Source organism: Diadema antillarum, unplaced genomic scaffold (assembly GCF_040938485.1).
Source record: "Diadema antillarum isolate AM-2024a unplaced genomic scaffold, OU_Dant_1.0 scf00000147, whole genome shotgun sequence".
In the NCBI taxonomy this organism is placed as follows: domain Eukaryota; kingdom Metazoa; phylum Echinodermata; class Echinoidea; order Diadematoida; family Diadematidae; genus Diadema; species Diadema antillarum.
In genome coordinates, this window is record NW_027271036.1 from 688,099 (window position 1) to 706,988 (window position 18,890).

The following is an 18,890-nucleotide window of genomic DNA, read 5'->3' on the forward strand; positions in this document are numbered from 1 at the left end:
AACTCGAAGCAAATTTTACAAAAGTAATATCAAACTTGCCCCATCTCTGGGGATAATGGCACTTAAAGGGCTTACTCGCCAGTTTTTACTCGTGAACGGACGTAGTACGCCGTGGAGTCCATCGGCGGCCATTATAGTATGTAAACCGCTGTGAAGGAAATTCTTCCTCCCTTTCAGCTTTTTTCAGTTTTAAGGTGAAAAATGGATGTGTTGAAAACCTCATGATGTCATAGGTAAGTTTTATTTCGGCTTGTTACTATAAAAAATTAAGAAATTAACCTTTATTTTCCCATTTTTAGTCCCTCATAATTCGTGCTAACGAGAACGCGCTCTTCTCCCCCCCCCCCCCCCCTCTCCTGCCAACATAATGAACAAGTTTTTCAATCTGTGTAAAAGCACCACATTCGGCTTATAATATTCAAACAGATTTTGCTAATGAGCCTATCTGAAATCTGGCGTCTTCTCCCATTGCCATGGCAACATTAAAAAAATCGCGTGTTTCCAATGATATACCATTGTTCAAGAAAAGTGGCTCACTTCATAGTACTGGAATTATTGCGATAAAAGTCCAAAATATTCCCTTATTTCTTCTCATGTTGCCATGATAACACATTGTTTTTGAAAAAAAAATACACCTTTACTCATTTTACAGTAGCAAAGGTGCCAAAAGTAACTAAATATTCATGGACTTACAGCCACCTGTTCAAATGCAATCGAAATGGGGATGATGCCATGGTAACACTTAAAAGTTCCGGAAACTACCACACTGCAAAAAATGCGGTGTTAAAAGTGTAACACCAACCGGGTGTCAAACTGTGGGTGTTAAATTTGGTGTTAAATTGACACAATTTGACACCCTTCGGTGTTAATTTAACACCAACATTCTCTCATTCATTGGGTGTTAGATTCTCGGTGTTAAAATGACACCCAAGTGGTGTTATAGTTTTGTCATGAAAAGGGGGTTTTCACTAATAACACCGTATCGGTGTTAGTTGTCCAACAGAGAAAGTCACGTGTTCGCAGTCCGATGATCTCATTGGTTACACATGCCAATGCCTGGAATTTGTTGCTGTGGCGCGGAGTCGTCAACGTCTGTCATCGCGATAGTCAGGTTTTCGATGTCGTCTGGGGCTAAAAATGACATTGAATCTATGATGGTGACTTTGCTAAGTCTGTCAGCGGGGATAAGTATCTTTTAAGGTAATTATTTCCTGTACCAGTTATTTTCTATCATAAACGATGTGCATGATTTTCACGGATTTCATCGCATATTATAGACAACTTTGTCTTTGCACACACATAATACTATAGTATGCTATGTAGCGCAGCATACTAAGTACATGTAGCCTATAGTGTTTGCCATACATAATAGGCCATAACACCAACGCGGTGCATTGAGTCCGAATTTCGCTGAGGGTTCCTTTGTCCAATAATTGCATTTTAAAAATATCATCAAATTTTAAATATAAAAGGTTCCGTGGCATTTTGTATTGTTATTGATGTAGTTTTCTTACCTCTGAGGCTCTGGTGCGGATCTTTGTTAGCGCGCAAATCATTACCCGCTACTGACGTGCACGAAGACGAAGTTCGAACAATGTTTGTGTGTACATGTTCGTAGGTTTACATGTTCGTAGGTATACTGGTAGGCCCCTAGGCCTACTATATTTTTTGTAGGGCCTACTGTAACTGTTCTAGGTCCAAACTTAGGTTTAAATTAGTACTAGGTACTAGTAGCAAATATCGCTCTAAAAAGAGCGTAAATACCCGATTAAAGGGGCTGGGTGGGGGGTTCTCCCGACCCGATTTTTGTTTATCACAACAGGTTACGTGATGTTTTCAGTAGCTACACGTAGGAACGTAGGGGCCTATATAGGACGCTAGTGTTTGCGCGTGGATCTTACGTTAGAATCTACTAACTAGTTTCTAATATGAGTACTACTATTTATGAGTTTGCTAACCGCTTACAAATTTACATTATATAAGAATATGCTCTTATAAAGTTGATGACGTCACATGTATGTAAAACCGGTATTTCCACCGAGTCCATGTTAAGACTCTAGACTCTAGATCTAATTGTAAGGTGCGAGTTCAAGGGTAGCGAGAAACAGAATCACAGCCCATATTAATAACTGGCAGTTGTTCTCTGTCTGAGAACTGATCCTAAATTTCACAAATGAGTCAAAATGGAATACATGTATCATCGCTTTTTTCATGATTCAGGTGAGGGAATATACGTCTACTTTGATGGTAGTATTTGTTGAAATAATCTCTTGGAAAAAAAAATCCCTTCTGAAATATCCCTTTTCTCCATACTTATGTTATTGCCACACTTAATGATATTGGCAATAGTGCACTTGAGAATCTTGAAAATGACAGAATTGCAAAAAGACCTTTTATTATCTATCTAAAAAACCTTGAAAATGAGAGTAGATCAATTGCAAAATGGCATTTGATTTTCCATTTCTCCTCAAATAATATTTGCATAAATGTACACTGCATAAAGATGATGAATACCTGGAAGCAGGATATTATTGCCCCCCCCCCCCCCCCTGGTGGCTAATTAAAACGAACTTGAAATTATGAGCATATCTCAAGTAGGTATATATAATAGAATCACCGACTGAATTAATCTGAAGCCACCTGAACAAAACCCTTTGTTTTCTGCAGTTCTGATCAAATCTTTCATGCACACCAGATAAATCTGTTTCATGCACTTGTATACAGTAAATACACTAGTGCAGTTATGTGGATGTTCAGTACTTTGAATCCTAAGCCAGTGCATCACACCTTGCGCACCAGTTTGACAGTTTGCGGACTTGTAGCCACTTGATAATTATGTATGTTCATGGTCCTTACACTTGCAGGTTGAACAGTACTTCTCACTCCTTCTCCCAGGCAACGATGCCAAGCTTTTTTGAGTAGTGGCCAGTTTTTGGTGGAAGGTCTTGTCAAGCTAGCAAGAGGAAAGCCTTCAGAAACCACAGTCAAGCTGTTGAGTTTGCTGGGAGAACACATGCGGAAAACTGATGTGGATTCATGAGACTTGGAGCAATCATCAAATAGTGTACCACCAGACCTGGTAGCAGTCAGGGTATGAAAGCCCCTTTTTTATGTTCTAGATGTCTATCCATCCAATATCGTTTCTTGTGTATCATGCCGCAAGTTGAAAACAATCATCTGTGAATAAAACTTGTTAAGGATATGTAAATCCAGGGGGCGTTCCACAAAACTTGTCATTGGTGACAACTGTTATAAGTAACTGAAATCTTTGCATCTGACAATACATTTTATCAAACGTTTCCCTGGAGTCGATGAGGGTCATGAGGTCAATAATCAAGGGTCAGGAGCCCTTCATTATGAAAAAAAAATGCAGGAAATATCTTGTGACTTTGATTTTTCAAAGGCAGATGAATGGATTTCACCAAACTCAATTGTTATATAAAAGTTCACAGTCACAAATCAATATGTAATGTAATTTTGTTATTTTGGAGATGCTGATGAAATAAAGAAGAGTTTTTTTTTCTTGTTTTTTTTTAAAGAAGTCACACAACAACCCATGGGTTCATCCTACATGAAGGATCATATGTTTTACTTAATGCTCCCTGATTATGCAGTGCAATTCACTGATAATTTCTGTTGATACCTGGATACTTTATTAATGAGTCGTAGAATATATTGTATATAACATGCATTTCTTACAACACAGCATAGAATGTAAGTAACCTGCAAATCCTTCTTGTACTCTATCTGCTTCCACCTGTGAACCAGGGCGCAAGGATTGTGCAAGATTGCTGTGGCTTTGGCTATAGACTACCTTATCCGATTTCAAAAGGTAAGTCTACATGACTAAAAGGTTTGTTCAAATATGATGCGACAAACCCCCTGACATTTTTAGTGTTCAGATATGGTGCGCCGAACCACGCCACTTTCATTATGTTAATGAATGCACATGACTAAAAAAAAAAAAATAAGATAAAGATAAACTCATGACATTATATCTTCACTTACTTTTGAGCTTGATTGCACCATAACTTCTTGCCACTGTGTGGCAAAATATATTCTTCTTGCCTCAGTGTTTTTGTTTTGTTTTGTTGCATTTTGATCTGTTTATTTGTTTGTTTTTTACCATCTCATATCGCATTGATTTGTGCACTAAAATGTTGCCGGAGTTTGACTCATCATATCTGAACAAGCCTTTATGAGTCATTTTGGACAGGCAATTAGAACTCACAGTACTTTGGTATTCTGAAAATGAAATTGATTTTTACGAGTTTACTTGATTTTGCATTTTCTACTTTCTATGATCTGTTTTTGTATTAGAAAAGAAATTAGAGGTCAAGGGAAATTTTCTGGGGTTTTTTTGTGTTGTTGGACTATGTAATTTATTAAGATCACTTGCTTTTCAAAGTTTCACAGGTTAACTTTTTTTTTTGGATGTTGTGAATATTTTTGCGCACTTGCCTTTGTCAGGGTTATGTCCTGATGTCGACGAGAACTTTACTCGTGAATGCTTCAAAGTCGATCCTTGAACTTTAAAGATTGTCTTCCCCATATGTAGGCTAAAAATTTTGAAGTTGCTTTTTGATCAGTCACAAATAAGAGAAAAGTGATAAATTTCAAAGCTTCTTTAAGAAAAAATAGGTATAAGTGAGTTTTAATTGTGAAATTATAGTGATCTTTAAGTAAAATGGAATAAGATCCATTTATTATCCTCTGCCAAGAAGTGGTGCCTGAATTGTTATGGTTTTGAGTAGTCCATCCCTCCGTGTGTGTGATAGCTTGAAATCTGTTAAAATAATCATAAATGTGAATAAAATGTGTTAAGCCTATGTATGACTGAGTCTATCAAATTGCATTATGGAATCGAAATAAAGGTCACAGTCAAATTTGTCTAGTTTTTATTGTAATAGATTCATACAATGTCTGTTTGTTTTTCATTGTTTCCTTACATTTTCAGCCTGATGCTAGTTTTGATCACCACTTGAAGAGGGAAAGCAGAAGAAGATGCAGCTCTTGATGCAGCTTGCTTGCTTGAAGATCAGAAGATGCAGCTTGCTTGACAGAGGACGTCAGAAGGATAACATACATGTGTACCAATATTACTTCATTGTTGACCACTTGGTACTACCCTGCCCTGGTGATATCATTCAGAGTGCCTTCGACACATTGTTCAAAGCACATTAAATATGTGTTTTGTCTACGGTATGCAAAACCTCTCATCAACCTTTGGACATTTGGAATTACCCAGAGCTCGTGAACCGAGATCTAAACTTTCAAATACATAATGAAGTGATGCATTCTTTAGGAGTTCCCACTGAAACTGCTTTTTTTTTTCACTGTTTGCCATACGAACATGGACTGAGTGATGGACAAATAATAAATTGCGCCCAGGGGGCCTGTGTACGGACATAATTTGATTCGTTCAATGGTTTTAGAAGACACTTGAGGAATCATCATTGTGACAATGAAACTGTGAAGATACTCCAAGTCCAGTTCTATGGAGGAACCGAGATAGAGACTGATGATATACAGTTGATGAAGCAGTACTCTCCATTAGTCGATGACAGTTTTTGATGAGGAGGTGATTACCTTTAGTCCAGGGGACATTGAACAACGACCTTGTAATTTTTACATGTCCTAGTTTACATGTGTCAGTATGGAGTAATGCATTACCATGGTAACATCAAATTTTCATAAAGATTACAAATACAGAACGTGGATCAAGCTACTCATTTTTAAATCAATTCTGTTGAAATTCGATTGTCCAGAAATCTGTTGCCATGGCAATTGCAGTTTTTAAACAAATCATACAAAATTGTGTGGATCACGCTGCTCTCTTAGTTTCTTTTTTTTTTAGCATTTAAATTTGAATTTGATACATATGGTCACTATGATATGTTATCGTGCAAGACACTTTTTGTGGGGGTCATAAATCCGTTTCCATGGCAACAGCATCTTCATACAAATCATCCACAAGTACGATGTGGATTCAGCTAACTTCCTCAGATTTTGAGCATTTGACTTTAAATTTGACACATGTGACCACTGTATTATGTACCTGTGCAAATTTTTTTTTCGTCATTGTCAAATAGTATGTTGTCAAGTTAATGGTATTTTGTAATGAGAATCGTATAAACTACAAGTGGATTGAGCTTACTCTCTCAATTTTTAGCAATAACCTTGAGATATGACACCTATATATTGTGACAAGATAAATTCTAGATGTGCAAAACACTTTTCTCGTCAATGTTAAACAATGCGTTGCCATGCTAACTTATTTTTTTTTAATACAAAGCAATCGAAGATATTGTGATTGACTCATAACTCCCTCATGTTCTAGGCATTTGACTTGAAATTTGGCACGTGACCACTGTAGTGCGCTAATGTGCAAATGTCATCTTTTGTATCGGTCAAAGAAAGTGTTATCATGGCAGTGACATTTTCAAATTAAAAACTTACACAACAGTTGATTATGCAATCTCCCTCAGTTTCTGAGCATCTGGCCTGAAATATTGCACAGAGTGCTAATGTAATGGCAACCATCTTTTAAAATGAAAATCAAACAAAAAATACTGTGAATTGGGTGAGCTCCCTCAGTTTTCTAGCATTTGACTTGAGGTTTCGCTCATGTAACCAGTGTAATCTTAAAATGAGTCGCACACTGATCTCACTGTTGAGTAATCTTGCTATGGTAACAACTTTTGTTACATTGTACTTTTTTTCAACAAAAGGCATACAAGAATATCATGAATTGAGCTAACTCTCTAAGTTTTAGGTGGGGGTATCAATTACATCCAGTTCGAGTTGAAAATATTGGCCCAAGAAGGCCTTATGTGTGTCATTTGAATATTTAAATGATCTGAATTTCACATGCTTGTATCGTCACTTGCAATAGCATTGATCAAAAGAAAGAGTATAATTTTTGTTTTTATGTTAACATTTTACAACCAGACTGGATGATCTATGTTGAATATTTGAATTATACATGTACAGCTGAGTAGGCAATTCAATTTGAACATTTGAATGATAGAGCCAAGAAGATATAATACTAGTATCAATTTCATTTGAAAATTCAACTTGATAGTGCCAAGAAGGCCAAAGGTATTCAGAGTGAGTATTTAAATTTGATATTTTAGCCTACAATAGCTGTAATGTATCTCATTTGCATAGATAATCAAAGAACCAACTGACAGGGTCAAAGGTATTCCATTTTGATACTTATATTGTAGAGATGAGGCTTTCATTACATGTAATAGAATTATTGTGTTTTGTTGTGACAGACAGAATTTATTAAATATTTTGATCAACCTAGTAGCACGTGACTGTCTTTCACCTACTTACATTACTGTGTTATTTTGTGCAATTGAATGTGGAGAGTGTGAAATGATGTCGAGGTATCGACACTTCAAATTGTTAATAAGTTGGCATCACTTGGAATTTATTTCTCACTCTGAAGCGTTGAATCAACACTTCTGTGGTGTCAAATAAACACCAAATAATGCAAACTTATAACACTTTGAAGTGTTAGAATAACACCATGACAGGTGTTGGGGTATAGATTCTAACAACAAATAGTGTTGAAGTTACACCGTCATTGGTGTTAAAGGGTGTCAAAAGAACACCAAAGTGGTGTCAACTTATCAATAATCTAAGCAACACCAAAGATGGTGTTGGTATATTTTAACACCACGGGTGTTGAACTTACACCATAACTGGTGTTGGGATGTCAAATGAACACCATTATGGTGTCAACTTCTTAACACTCTCTTAAGTGTTGAAAAAACACCGAGGCTGGTGTTGGTATATTTTTACACCCTTTAACACCCATGGGTGTTGGATATTTTAACACCAGAGACGGTGTTACTTCAACACCAGATGGTGTGGTTCTTTATTGAAGTTCGGCCGGTGTTAGATTCAACACCAGTGGTGTTAAATCTAACACCACTGTTTTTGCAGTGCATGTCTATAATGAAATAATGTAAAAACTTGAAATAAGTGTCTGAAAATATCTCTTTCAGTTTTTTGTTCCATGAGCATCTTGGTTATACAAAGTCACATTTCCCCTAGGGCATGGTGATTGCTATAACAACGACTTTGCCGAAATATTGATAGAACAAGAGCACTGGCATCAACCATAACTTATATCACTAAATACACAATGCTCCAACTATGGCTCATTGAAACTAAAACTTATTGGTCTAGCGTTTACTATAAAATAATGATGCCTGTTTAGCAATCACGAAGCTCCAAATATTTTTCCATACTCGCTTGAACATCCACTGACCGTTCAAACGATGTATATACAATAATTGATATAAGAACAATAATATTTGTATGAAAGGAAACTATTTTCATAGGCCTGGGAGTAGGCTGGGACGTCGTCCTAGCCCCGAACCCTAAGCTGTATTAATGCGCTTGCATGACTGTTAAAATGATAGTGCATCTTATTTGATGGAATGACCTATAATTCGAACTTCAATCTTCAAATCTAAAGAATATCTACCTGAGAATCAACCTTTCTCAGTTATGATAATTATGGACAAATACAATATGAATACTGTGACGACCCAAATCCACTACAAAAAAAAAAAAATAGAAGCAAAAAAGAAATCATTAAATACACGAAGTTTTCTAATGCTTTTAGTTCATTTCAGTTAATGAAATATCATTTATATATGTTTTTAATGTGAAACAGTCATTTGACCGATTAGCTATCTTTGCATGACTTTGCAAAGGGTCCAGACGACAGCCACAAATTTGGACTTGTGTCGTTTTTATATTCAAGTATAGGCCTATATTATATAGGGCTTAGTTTCATGAAGACACCTTGAGCCATTCCGAGATATGGAGGAAAAAAAGGTGAAGTTTTAGCAATTTCACTTGACTTATTACGGTTGACCCGGTGGCCTGAAACGTTCTCTTGATATTTTTTTCCCTTTGACCTTTAACCTTGAGCATGTGCACCCTAAAAGGTTGAAAGGCGAATTTCATCCACTAAATAAGTAGGCCTATCACTTATTGCCAAATTTTATTTGGATAACTCGAATGGTTTTAAAGTTACGCTGTCCATTGCACGTATCGACTGCGGACGGGATTATTTTGTTTATTTTCTTTTATCTTTTTTATCATCACATAGATTTTCTTTTATCGATTATCGATCTAATCGAAGAGCGGATAGGAAGACGGACGGATGGGACAACCCAAAAACATAATGCCTCCAGCGACACGTCGTGGTGACGGAGGTATAAAAACAATTCAAGCCACTCAAACTATCTGGCGATGATACTCAATAATGCCATAAATAGATATAACCGACCAGTGGCGGATCGGGGGGGGGGGGGGGGGGGAGGCACCGGGCCCGCGCCCCCTCTTTATTTGATGTTAAAACAAAAGAAATAAAAAGAAAAAAAATGGGATGAAACCAAGCCCTTCTCCCTTCCCTTTCTGCGTTCACCTCTCGCCGGCGCCCATATAAATCAACTTCATTCATATCCCACTTAAGCTCTTAGTATCTATACTGTATGAGCATCCTCCTGTCAACGAGGGAGATGGAAGTTTCTCTCCCACATACCTCAAACTATGCAATATTGATCGTGTGCTATCGCTATCATAAAACAGATTTTGAGACAGGCCCTATCTATGCCAGCACTCCCCGAACATTATAATAAATATGATACAGTGTAGCGATTGATACAGATTTAGTGAATGCGGAATGAGTCGAGGTATGAGGGAGGCTACTATAGTAGTTGCCTGCATCGCATCGTAGAGCTGGTTTTCTCCTGAAACTTTTTCTGCATCATCACATGCAGCGGACCATTCGCATCTCCAGTGTCTAGGCTGATTTTTTTTGTACACGTACAGCAATATCTGCCATGCCGGTGTCCGGTAGCGGCCAACTTCTCATAGGACGGAACCTTCACGTGCACGACCCACGAACGTTTATGTACGTAGATCAGAGTGGTTGGGTAATTCATGCGAGAATCTAACGTTGGTGCAGTGCATCGTTTGCAGGGAGATACGGGTCGCCAGGAAAGTTCACTTGTGGTATGTATTTAAAAAAAAAACATGATGTGTTTTAGAGATAATGCCGCTGTAATAGATTTAACCAGTGCTACATAGCACTGGTTAGATCTGCAGAACCTCCAGAGTTGAAGTGGGTATGACAGTATGACTGGACTTGGCAGTTTGGTCCCTACTCATCATGCTCTACCATATCTCTACTAACGTTACAGAGCAAGTCATAGACTCTAACGTTACATTGCATCCACCGCACCGCCACACATTCAGCTCCAATCCGACATCGCTCGATCAGAGCCTCGATCCGCACCTGCACCTCCAGGAATATTAAAGCATTGTTTTGTGAAAACCACTTTATTTTTACTTTAGGCGGAGGCATATGGCAGAAGTTTACGGGAATTTACTAGTTATACTTAGAGGGCTCTTAGGCCTATGATAAGTTATATAGCATGCAATATGTCTAAACTGGCCTGTATGAGTGTATCCCCATCTCTGTCACAGGCTGATTTAGGGCCCTAATTTGTTAAAGCCTGTACGTAGGCTGTATGTAAAATTTCGTACCAGCCCCTGCCGATTTATTCAGCACAATTTTGATTGACAGATTACTACAAAGTTGGTGGCTACCACTAAAACTCATTTGTGATTGGCCGACGGTGCAAGGAAACTAAATCTAGTGAGAAAAAGCTTCCCCATCTTCAACCAATCAGGAATATCTGAAAGCCTTCTCAAAGTTAAGGAAGTTGTGGCCCAGCAGAAAGGTGTATCAGAGAAAAGAGATGCTACCAGCATATGTGATTATGCGGGTGTGCAGTCAAAGATGACCGATGCGGGGCTGCCAACTCTCATGCATTTCACCAATTTATCACACTCTCACATTGATATACTATCCCCTCCCCCAAGTTACAAGCTCCTTTGCATTTTTCAAATGCTGTATAATTAACACATTCAATGTTGGCAGCCCTTCTGATGTCCCCTGCAGCAGTGAGAGCAGATTTTTCTAACTTTATTAACCCATTAGCCACTGAAATGTAGAAACCGTAACTCCCAAAAACACCATAAACCACCCATCCGTTAAAAAAAAGAAGAAGATGTTTTATGCTGTACTATTTTTTTGTTCCGTTTTCATTGAGATTTATCATCTATATAGGTATGTAATTTCAGAGAGGTCAAAGGTCAGCAAAAGCATGTCAATTACTTCTGTGACACACCATTCTCTTGGTTAAGTCTTTTTAGGCTTTCAAATAAACATAATTTGTAACAGACAAAAATAAACATTCAGTGAACTAGTGTATGTCATCTAGGAAGTTCTCGAATGAGAGCAATATTGCTGCACCTTCCAGGGAACCACAGGCCATTATCTACAGAATATCCATTGCCAAAGGATTAATTGATTTACAACATCAATTGACTTTGTATGTTTGATTGTTTTTGTTTCAGTGGATCCCATCATGGCCGAGTCGGGGGCTAAGGAAGAAACTAGCGAGGCGTTTGCAAACAGGTTCAGCACCATCCTAACACATGGCTTCGTCGCTTTGGCCGTGTCCCTTGGAGTTGACACTGGCATCTTTGATGCCTTGGTACACTTGAAAGACAGAGAGAGCACAGCACAGGAGATCGCCGATGCTGCAGGACTCAAGGAGCGGTATGGGGCATATATCTAATGGCTGCTTTTTAGAATGAGTTGAATTCTGAAAAAGGAGATTTTCTGGTGCTGAATTGATAAACAACCCATAAAATGGATGTTCCTAACCCATTAAATATAAATGATGGAAATCAAACATGTTGAAATTTGAATTTTTTAGGTGAATTGAGCTTTGAAGTTTAATGTCTATTCAAGGCATGTTTTGCTCCTGTGTCATAAGTGGAGCAACGATGGGATTTGAAACTTGGTGGCAACCTTGAACAACTGTGAAAGGAACTATCAGATAAACTGAAAATTCAGCACGCTCGTTTAAAAATATTTGATTCATGAATATACCAAAAGTATATTGCTTGCTGCTGTTTACTTAGTAAAGTTTCTGTAGAGTTTTTCATACACACTTATCCTTCCCTCAACCAACAAGAGATAAAATCAAAATTCTTGACCCAGAATATGTATTTTAAAGACACTGGAAAATTAATTTGTGTGACCTTTTGTGAGTTTGGTAATACAAGGTTACAGATTCTGTACTGAACATCAAACTTTTAATGCACTGCACTCTGCTCTTAATTCTAGAATTGTGAATGATTGGTTCATACACTTCCTTGTTTGGAGGTTAACATTGGATAAGAAGCTTTCTTGTGAAAGAGTCAAATAAGTGAAAGTGGTGTGTAAAGAATGAGACAAAACCAAAGTTCTACTGTATTTTGCAGTGGTGTTGTGACAGCATGAGTGCTTGACGTTTTTCTCCCAGAGTTGATGACCAATGCGATGAGCAAACAATCAAGACAGGCAGGAGGGTGTCTATATTTTATATCACATGTAGCTACCATGGGCAACAGCTACTTTGTATACTTTCTGAAAAGTTTTTGTTGTTTCCCTTGTGCTTTAGTAGACTTACGTATCTTGGTTCGCTTGACACATCCATATTTTTGAATTGTGGGCAAAATCAAGATGACACTCTTTGATTCTTTTCCTTCAAACTTCAGGTATGTGAAAGAATGGCTCGGCTGCATGTCAGTTGCCCGGTTCGTTGATATCAACCCTGAGACAGAGAAGTACCGCCTGCCAGAGCACCGTGCACCCTTCTTCACGAGAGGAACCGATGCACATGACCTCGCCCTGTTCTCTAATGCCTTGCCCATGCTGTCTGAGGTATACAGCAAACTGGCGGAATGCCTCAAGAAAGATGGGCCATCTGGTGAGGCATGCTGGGAAGGCTGACAGAGGAGGGGGGGGGGGGCAGTGCATACTGTATACGCCATATATTTAGTGAGCCTAAATTTTCGTGAATCAGAACGTCCCGACGATTTCGCGAGTGGTTAAATTCGCGATCGTGGAGTTCTGTACCGAATGGAGAAATCTATGCATATGTCACATTCATAGCTTGATTAGAGTCAATATTTTTGCATGTCTTTAATTTTGCAATCTAGCACCTGACTCACAAATTCGCGAAAATAAAAACCTTGCAAAATGTTTGTCGTATATACAGTATTAGATCTTTTTGCAACTTTTATGTGATTTTATTTTGCTCTGTGTGTGTGTGTGTGTGTGTGTGTGTGTGTTTGTGAAAAATTGATTACCACCAGAGGGAAGTTCAATACCAAAATCAGTGTTGCACTTGAATTATCTATACTGCTATAAATATATAATTTCTTTGTGGATATTCAAGCAAAATGTAAACTTTGTATAGACATTTGTATTCTGAAGGAAAAAACATGTAAAACAAGATGGAACCCATTACCAGTCATAGAAACAGAGTATGAGGGGATATTCATTGGTAGCAAAGTCTATTTCATCGGACAGTGCTCTATAATTTGTCTTTTTAGAATGTTGACAAACGTGCTGTTAGTGTTATAAACATTTGATTCTGTTAATTCCTGTTACAGAATTGAGAGGTTAGTTGTCATGACTTGCATTTGTAAGGCAAAAAACAAAAACAAAAACAAAAAAACCTCACAAATATTTGCTGATTCTTGTATGCTTTTCTTCAGGTTTACCATACTCTGACTACACACTCTTCCACTCCTTCATGGCATCCATTAGTGGGAGATGGGTTCACAACCACCTTGTTCAAGACTTCATACCATCGATGCCGAAAATTGAGGAGAAACTAAGTAAGTTGTATATCCATTTCTTTGGCTTCTGTATAGGTCACATGACAACAATTGCTGCTGCGATAATTGCTCCAGTCTTATGAATTTTCTCCAAGGTCTTAAGGTTAGGGTTAAGGTTGTGATAGGGTTTCAGATTTAGGTGGATGTGAGGATTAAGATTAGGGTAAGGGTTATGTTTGTGGGTAGAACTTATGCTTTGCTTAGCTTGCATATATTTCATGGGAGCAATTGCCGCAGAAGCAAATGTCATGGAACCTCCATAATATGAATGGTATCAGATGTGATTCAGTACCACCCATGTCTGCTTGAACTTATTAAAAAAAAAAAAAAAATGATTTGCACTGCATACAACTTCTGAAAGTGACTTCTGTTCCAGGTCCTACCATCTATTAGTACCGTGTACAGAGGTGAACCATTCCAAACTGTGCAACGGTTTGAACTGTGTGAACTTCAAAGTTTTCTGTTCCATATTAAATCAAGGACTATGCTTTATGACTTGTTCCTATTCCTTGCAGAATCAGGAGTAAAGGTGCTGGACCTTGGCTGTGGTCGTGGTGTATCCACATTGGTCTTTGCGGAAAACTATCCAAATAGCTCGGTCATCGGCCTTGAGATCTCAGAGGAGTGTGTCAGCTTCGCTAGGGAGCAAGCCAAGGAAAAGAAGCTTGCCAATGTGGAATTCGTTCAGTGTGATGCTGCAGAGCTTCCAAGTGACTGGTCCAATTCAGTGGACTATGTCTATGTTTACGACGTTATTCATGACCTTGCCCAGGCAGACAAAGTTTTGAAAGAGATTCAGCGCATCCTGAAACCGGGCGGTGTCTTTTCCATGATTGAACCGGACTGCGAGACGAAGCAGTCTAGCAATGTTGGACTCGACAGGTTGTCTCGAGTGTACGCAATTAGTCTCTTTCACTGCTTACCGATTTCTTTGTACTTTGATGGGAGCGTGGGGTTGGGCACAGCGTGGGGTCGGGACAAAGCCAAGGAATACATCAGTAATGCAGGTCTAAGTATAGATGCTATAGTGAAGCCTCCAGCCAGTGTGCAAGCTCATTACATATGCTCCAAGCCAAACTGACAGTGACCACTGGACTTGTTCAAATGGATGGATGTGAAAATTCTTATGGCTTCTCAGAATTTTAAGCATTTCCTATCAAGTGAAGTAGGTGTACAGTACTTTACTTCAACTTAGTGTCAGGAAAAGAAAAGAAATTGTGTTGTACAGATTAACTCGCTGTGTACCATGATCACATACTTAACTCAGTCTACAGCTTGCCAACTGTGCATATTTTACTTGAATGCACAACCATGTACGAACGATCAATAAATCACATTATGCCACAGTACATTGAAGGTTCATGTGCAATTCTATTCCTCACACACATACTCGTACATGGCAGCATTTTGGTACGTAGTGACTGAATAGCAGTGCTCCATATGGATTTTCAAGTACAGTGAACCCCGTTATAACGAGTTCGGTTATAACGAGGAACCGCTTATGATCGCGTCGGTCCCGTTTTCCTTTGCGTGTAAACTTATGGCAGAACGAATCGGTTATAACGAGGACAATTTCAGTGCATCATGATAAAGAAAAACATAAGTAATTTGATCGGATATAACGAGGTTCCATTTCTTGTCTTGCCGCTTTCAAACACGCGACAAACGAAACATTGAAAACCAAATTCACGCTATCCATGTCTTTTTGCCGTTTTGCAGAGAACAGTTCTTTCCATGTTTTCTTCTAATACCACGTGATAGGACACATGAATACCTTCCGATGTTCCTCCTAAATTGTTGAACATAATCATTCAATTTTCTTTTTCGTGAGATACGCGTGGGTGATATTAGATCAGACCACAGCGCTACGAGAATAAAACAAAAAGATAACGCATTCACAAACTTTTCATGTAGCGACACTCGTGGCCAAAATGGAAAATTGGAAAGCGTGTGAAACTCATCATTATATCATTTCCATTTTTATTTCCAACTTCCAGTTCTTCTTCTGGTTAGCAAATATGAGTGTGTATGATTGTAGCCGAAATAATTAATGAAATCGCGATCTCGCCTGGTGACAGTAGCGTAAAAATAGTTGAATAACGCATGTTAACTTACTTAATCGGTGTTCAGAAAAAGAAACAAACGCATTCAACAATTTGAATAGATCTGGGTTTGTTAACTATCACAATTTTAACACTGCATTTCACAATAAAGATTTTTCTTTCTTTCAGAATGGTCTAAGAGGTACAGATTTGCGTAAAAAGGATCACAACCTTCCAAATTCAATCCTGTCGCATATTTTTCAAGAACGGTTGTACAAAACGCAAAGAGATTTTTGGAAGAAAATAAAGAATGCATTTTTAATCCCTTCGGGCGAAACGATCATACATTGTACTGTATAAGATTACACCCGAAATAATTCATGAAATTATCGCATTCCCGCAGGGCACAAACAGCGTAAAAATACCTCGCAAGTTACGGTAAACAACGCATGTATGTTACGCTATTTGCGCTGATGTTAAGAAAAAATTTAAAGGGAGTGTATAGTTTTGGTTGAGACCTAATTTCAGGTTTCTAACATTTTTGGTGAAATAATAACCTCTTATGAAATATTAAAGAGCGTGTAATTCCATGAGGAGGTCAACGTTTATTTGATGAAAATGGGTTTTGAAATGACTGAAATATCCAAAACAGAGCGATTCTAATAAAGTGTGGGACCCACCTTTCATTACAATCGCTTTGTTTTACTTTGTTTTTTAATATTTCAGTCATTCCAAACCCGATTTTCATCAAATAAACTGTGAATTGCTCTTAAAACGGTATGCCCTATACTATTTCATAAGTGTTTTCTTGGTATCTCGCAAAAAGTTAAAAGCCCAATTCTCATCTCCACAAATACTGTACCATCCCTTTAACAAACGCATTTTATACAGTCCGATTTTGTCCATTGTCATTTTGCACTGTATTTCACAAACGAAAAAATATCATTCTTTTAGAATGGTTCAACACAAGAGGAAAAGATAGGTGTAGAAAGAATCACGAATATGATATAGGCCTACTTCTCAAGAACATAATGTGCAACTACTGTATCATGCGAAGAAATTTTTGGAAGAAAAAATAAAGAATTAACTCATTTCAACCTCTACTTTTTTGTCTAATTCACAAATAATTTCCTTCTGTTCTCTCAATAATAACGATCTATAATTGTTTAATAACAACGCAAAGGATGTTCTTAAGTTTCATTGATGGATATAATGACGTCGTGCTTATGTTTTTCTTTGTTTTTGATGCGTACGGTTATAACGAGGTACCGGTTATAACGAGGTAATATCGCCGGTCCCACGGACTTCGTTATAACGGGGTTTCACTGTACTATAAATTTTGATTTTCTGTAGAGGTTTTGTCTTCAAAAGTCTTGCTTTCCAGACCTGCCAGTATTCATAAAATTTTGTGTAATCATGACCAAGAACCCCTTCTTTTTTCTGTTTTGGGGTTGTGTTCTGAATACTGGCCATTTACAAGAAAAATAGCGATAGCTTTGTCATAAAATCTACATCACAACAAAGCGTGCAAGTTTTCTCTACAACCTTGCTTTTTAAAATTTCTAGCTTAAACGCTTGAATAAAAAGTGACATAGCTCTGGAAAACAGAGTGTTTTTCCAAAAGTGCTCGTGCGTTACGGTCGTAGAATAATTGTGGCACATGGGGTTGACACCATGGCACAAAATAGGTAAAAGCAGTGAGATGGGAGGCATATTGTAAACATGTTGCAACTTTTTTGATTGAAGGTCAAAATGTTTACTTACTGGTGAACATCATCGTAAAATGGCCCCATCGATGTTCTTTGTTCACACTATGGGCACCACATTGCTGCCATATAGTGTAAGCTAGTAGTACATACAGCCAAACTATTTGAGGTGAGTATAGACATTCTTAGTATGTGTAGGGCCTGCTTGTGAGAAGATTTTCTTTGAAATCTGTGCTTTGAAAGAATGAATCATCTGTGATTGAAAGGTGAGCTATGTAACTAAAGGAAAAATCTGAATTTCATCACACTGCCAAGTGTTCAGTAATATGAGGCAAAACATTTCATTAAAAGACACCAAAGTTATGATCATCAGTATTATAATAATCTAAATGTATATTATAACAGCAATCATTGTTATTGTGAGGATTGATTTGAAAAGAAGAAAATGAAACATTTTCATAATAATTCATATTTGTGGTGTAGAAACAGCTGCAGTGGCCATGTTCAGGCTTTCAATCAACGAACAGAAGGGAGTTGTTTCTCTTTACTTGAAAATTATTTTTGAAAATAAATTATGTAATTTATCAGATCCTGAAAGCATGTGTTTTTAGTGGACAACGTTTCAAATGATTATGAATAAATTCTCTATTGAAATTGGAAACCTGAGTCTTTTGCTGTCAATTTTTTAATCGATAATGGAATGTGTCTCAGTGTCTGTTCATGTACAGTGAACTCTGTTACGGTTATAACAAAATTTGGGTTACAACGAAGTAGAAATTCAGGCAGCAACATTATCCACTCTACGTATTTCTATTGTTTATTTGTTCGGTTATGACAAAATTTCGGTATAACGAAAGAAATCTGGCGGTCCCGAGGACTTTGTTGTAATGAGAGTCCACTGTATATGCCATATAGTGGGCTGTTGTACTTTGGCTAAATTTGTTGACTTGACTGATATTCTTGAAAATAAGAACACTAAAAATGTTGCAATATGTACATTTTCACCATGGTAAGAAATACTAGCAGCTTACTGTACTGTTGATAAAGAGATGTGCATTTCTTATTCTATAGCCTCACTTCTGGATTGCACTTTCAACCACCCACAAAATTGCCTGACAAGTCCTGATTCGAGAAAAATTACACTCACTAAACATACATGTATACAGTATTGGCATATGTAGTATGTGTATGATGTTTGTGTGATATTTTAAAGTGATCTGTTTGTGTATCGTGTACAGTGCAGCATGTATACATGTACGCTATACAGTTGTATGTATGTATGATTACATGTACAGTCAACCTTGCTCAAGTCAACCTCGCATAAGTTGAATAATTGCCTTAAGTCAAAGGTCTTTTCAAGTCTCCTCTT

The 18,890-nt window shown here is 37.7% G+C and overlaps 1 protein-coding gene across 2 annotated transcripts; it reads left to right on the forward strand.

Annotated features, from left to right (window-relative positions):
• The first annotated feature begins 9,814 nt into the window (after positions 1-9,814).
• Positions 9,815-18,359, forward strand: LOC139721696 (S-adenosylmethionine-dependent methyltransferase Rv2258c-like). 2 transcript variants are annotated; one of them, XM_071633027.1, is made up of 5 exons: positions 9,815-9,943; positions 11,455-11,659; positions 12,646-12,857; positions 13,651-13,773; positions 14,289-18,359. In XM_071633027.1, the coding sequence occupies exons 2-5, from the start codon at positions 11,466-11,468 to the stop codon at positions 14,852-14,854; spliced, it is 1,095 nt and encodes a 364-aa protein (XP_071489128.1). In that variant the 5' UTR covers positions 9,815-9,943; positions 11,455-11,465; the 3' UTR covers positions 14,855-18,359. The 2 variants fall into 2 exon arrangements, with proteins under 2 accessions (XP_071489128.1, XP_071489127.1); XM_071633026.1 differs by lacking the exon at positions 9,815-9,943 and adding an exon at positions 9,960-10,044.
• The last annotated feature ends 531 nt before the right edge of the window (positions 18,360-18,890 follow it).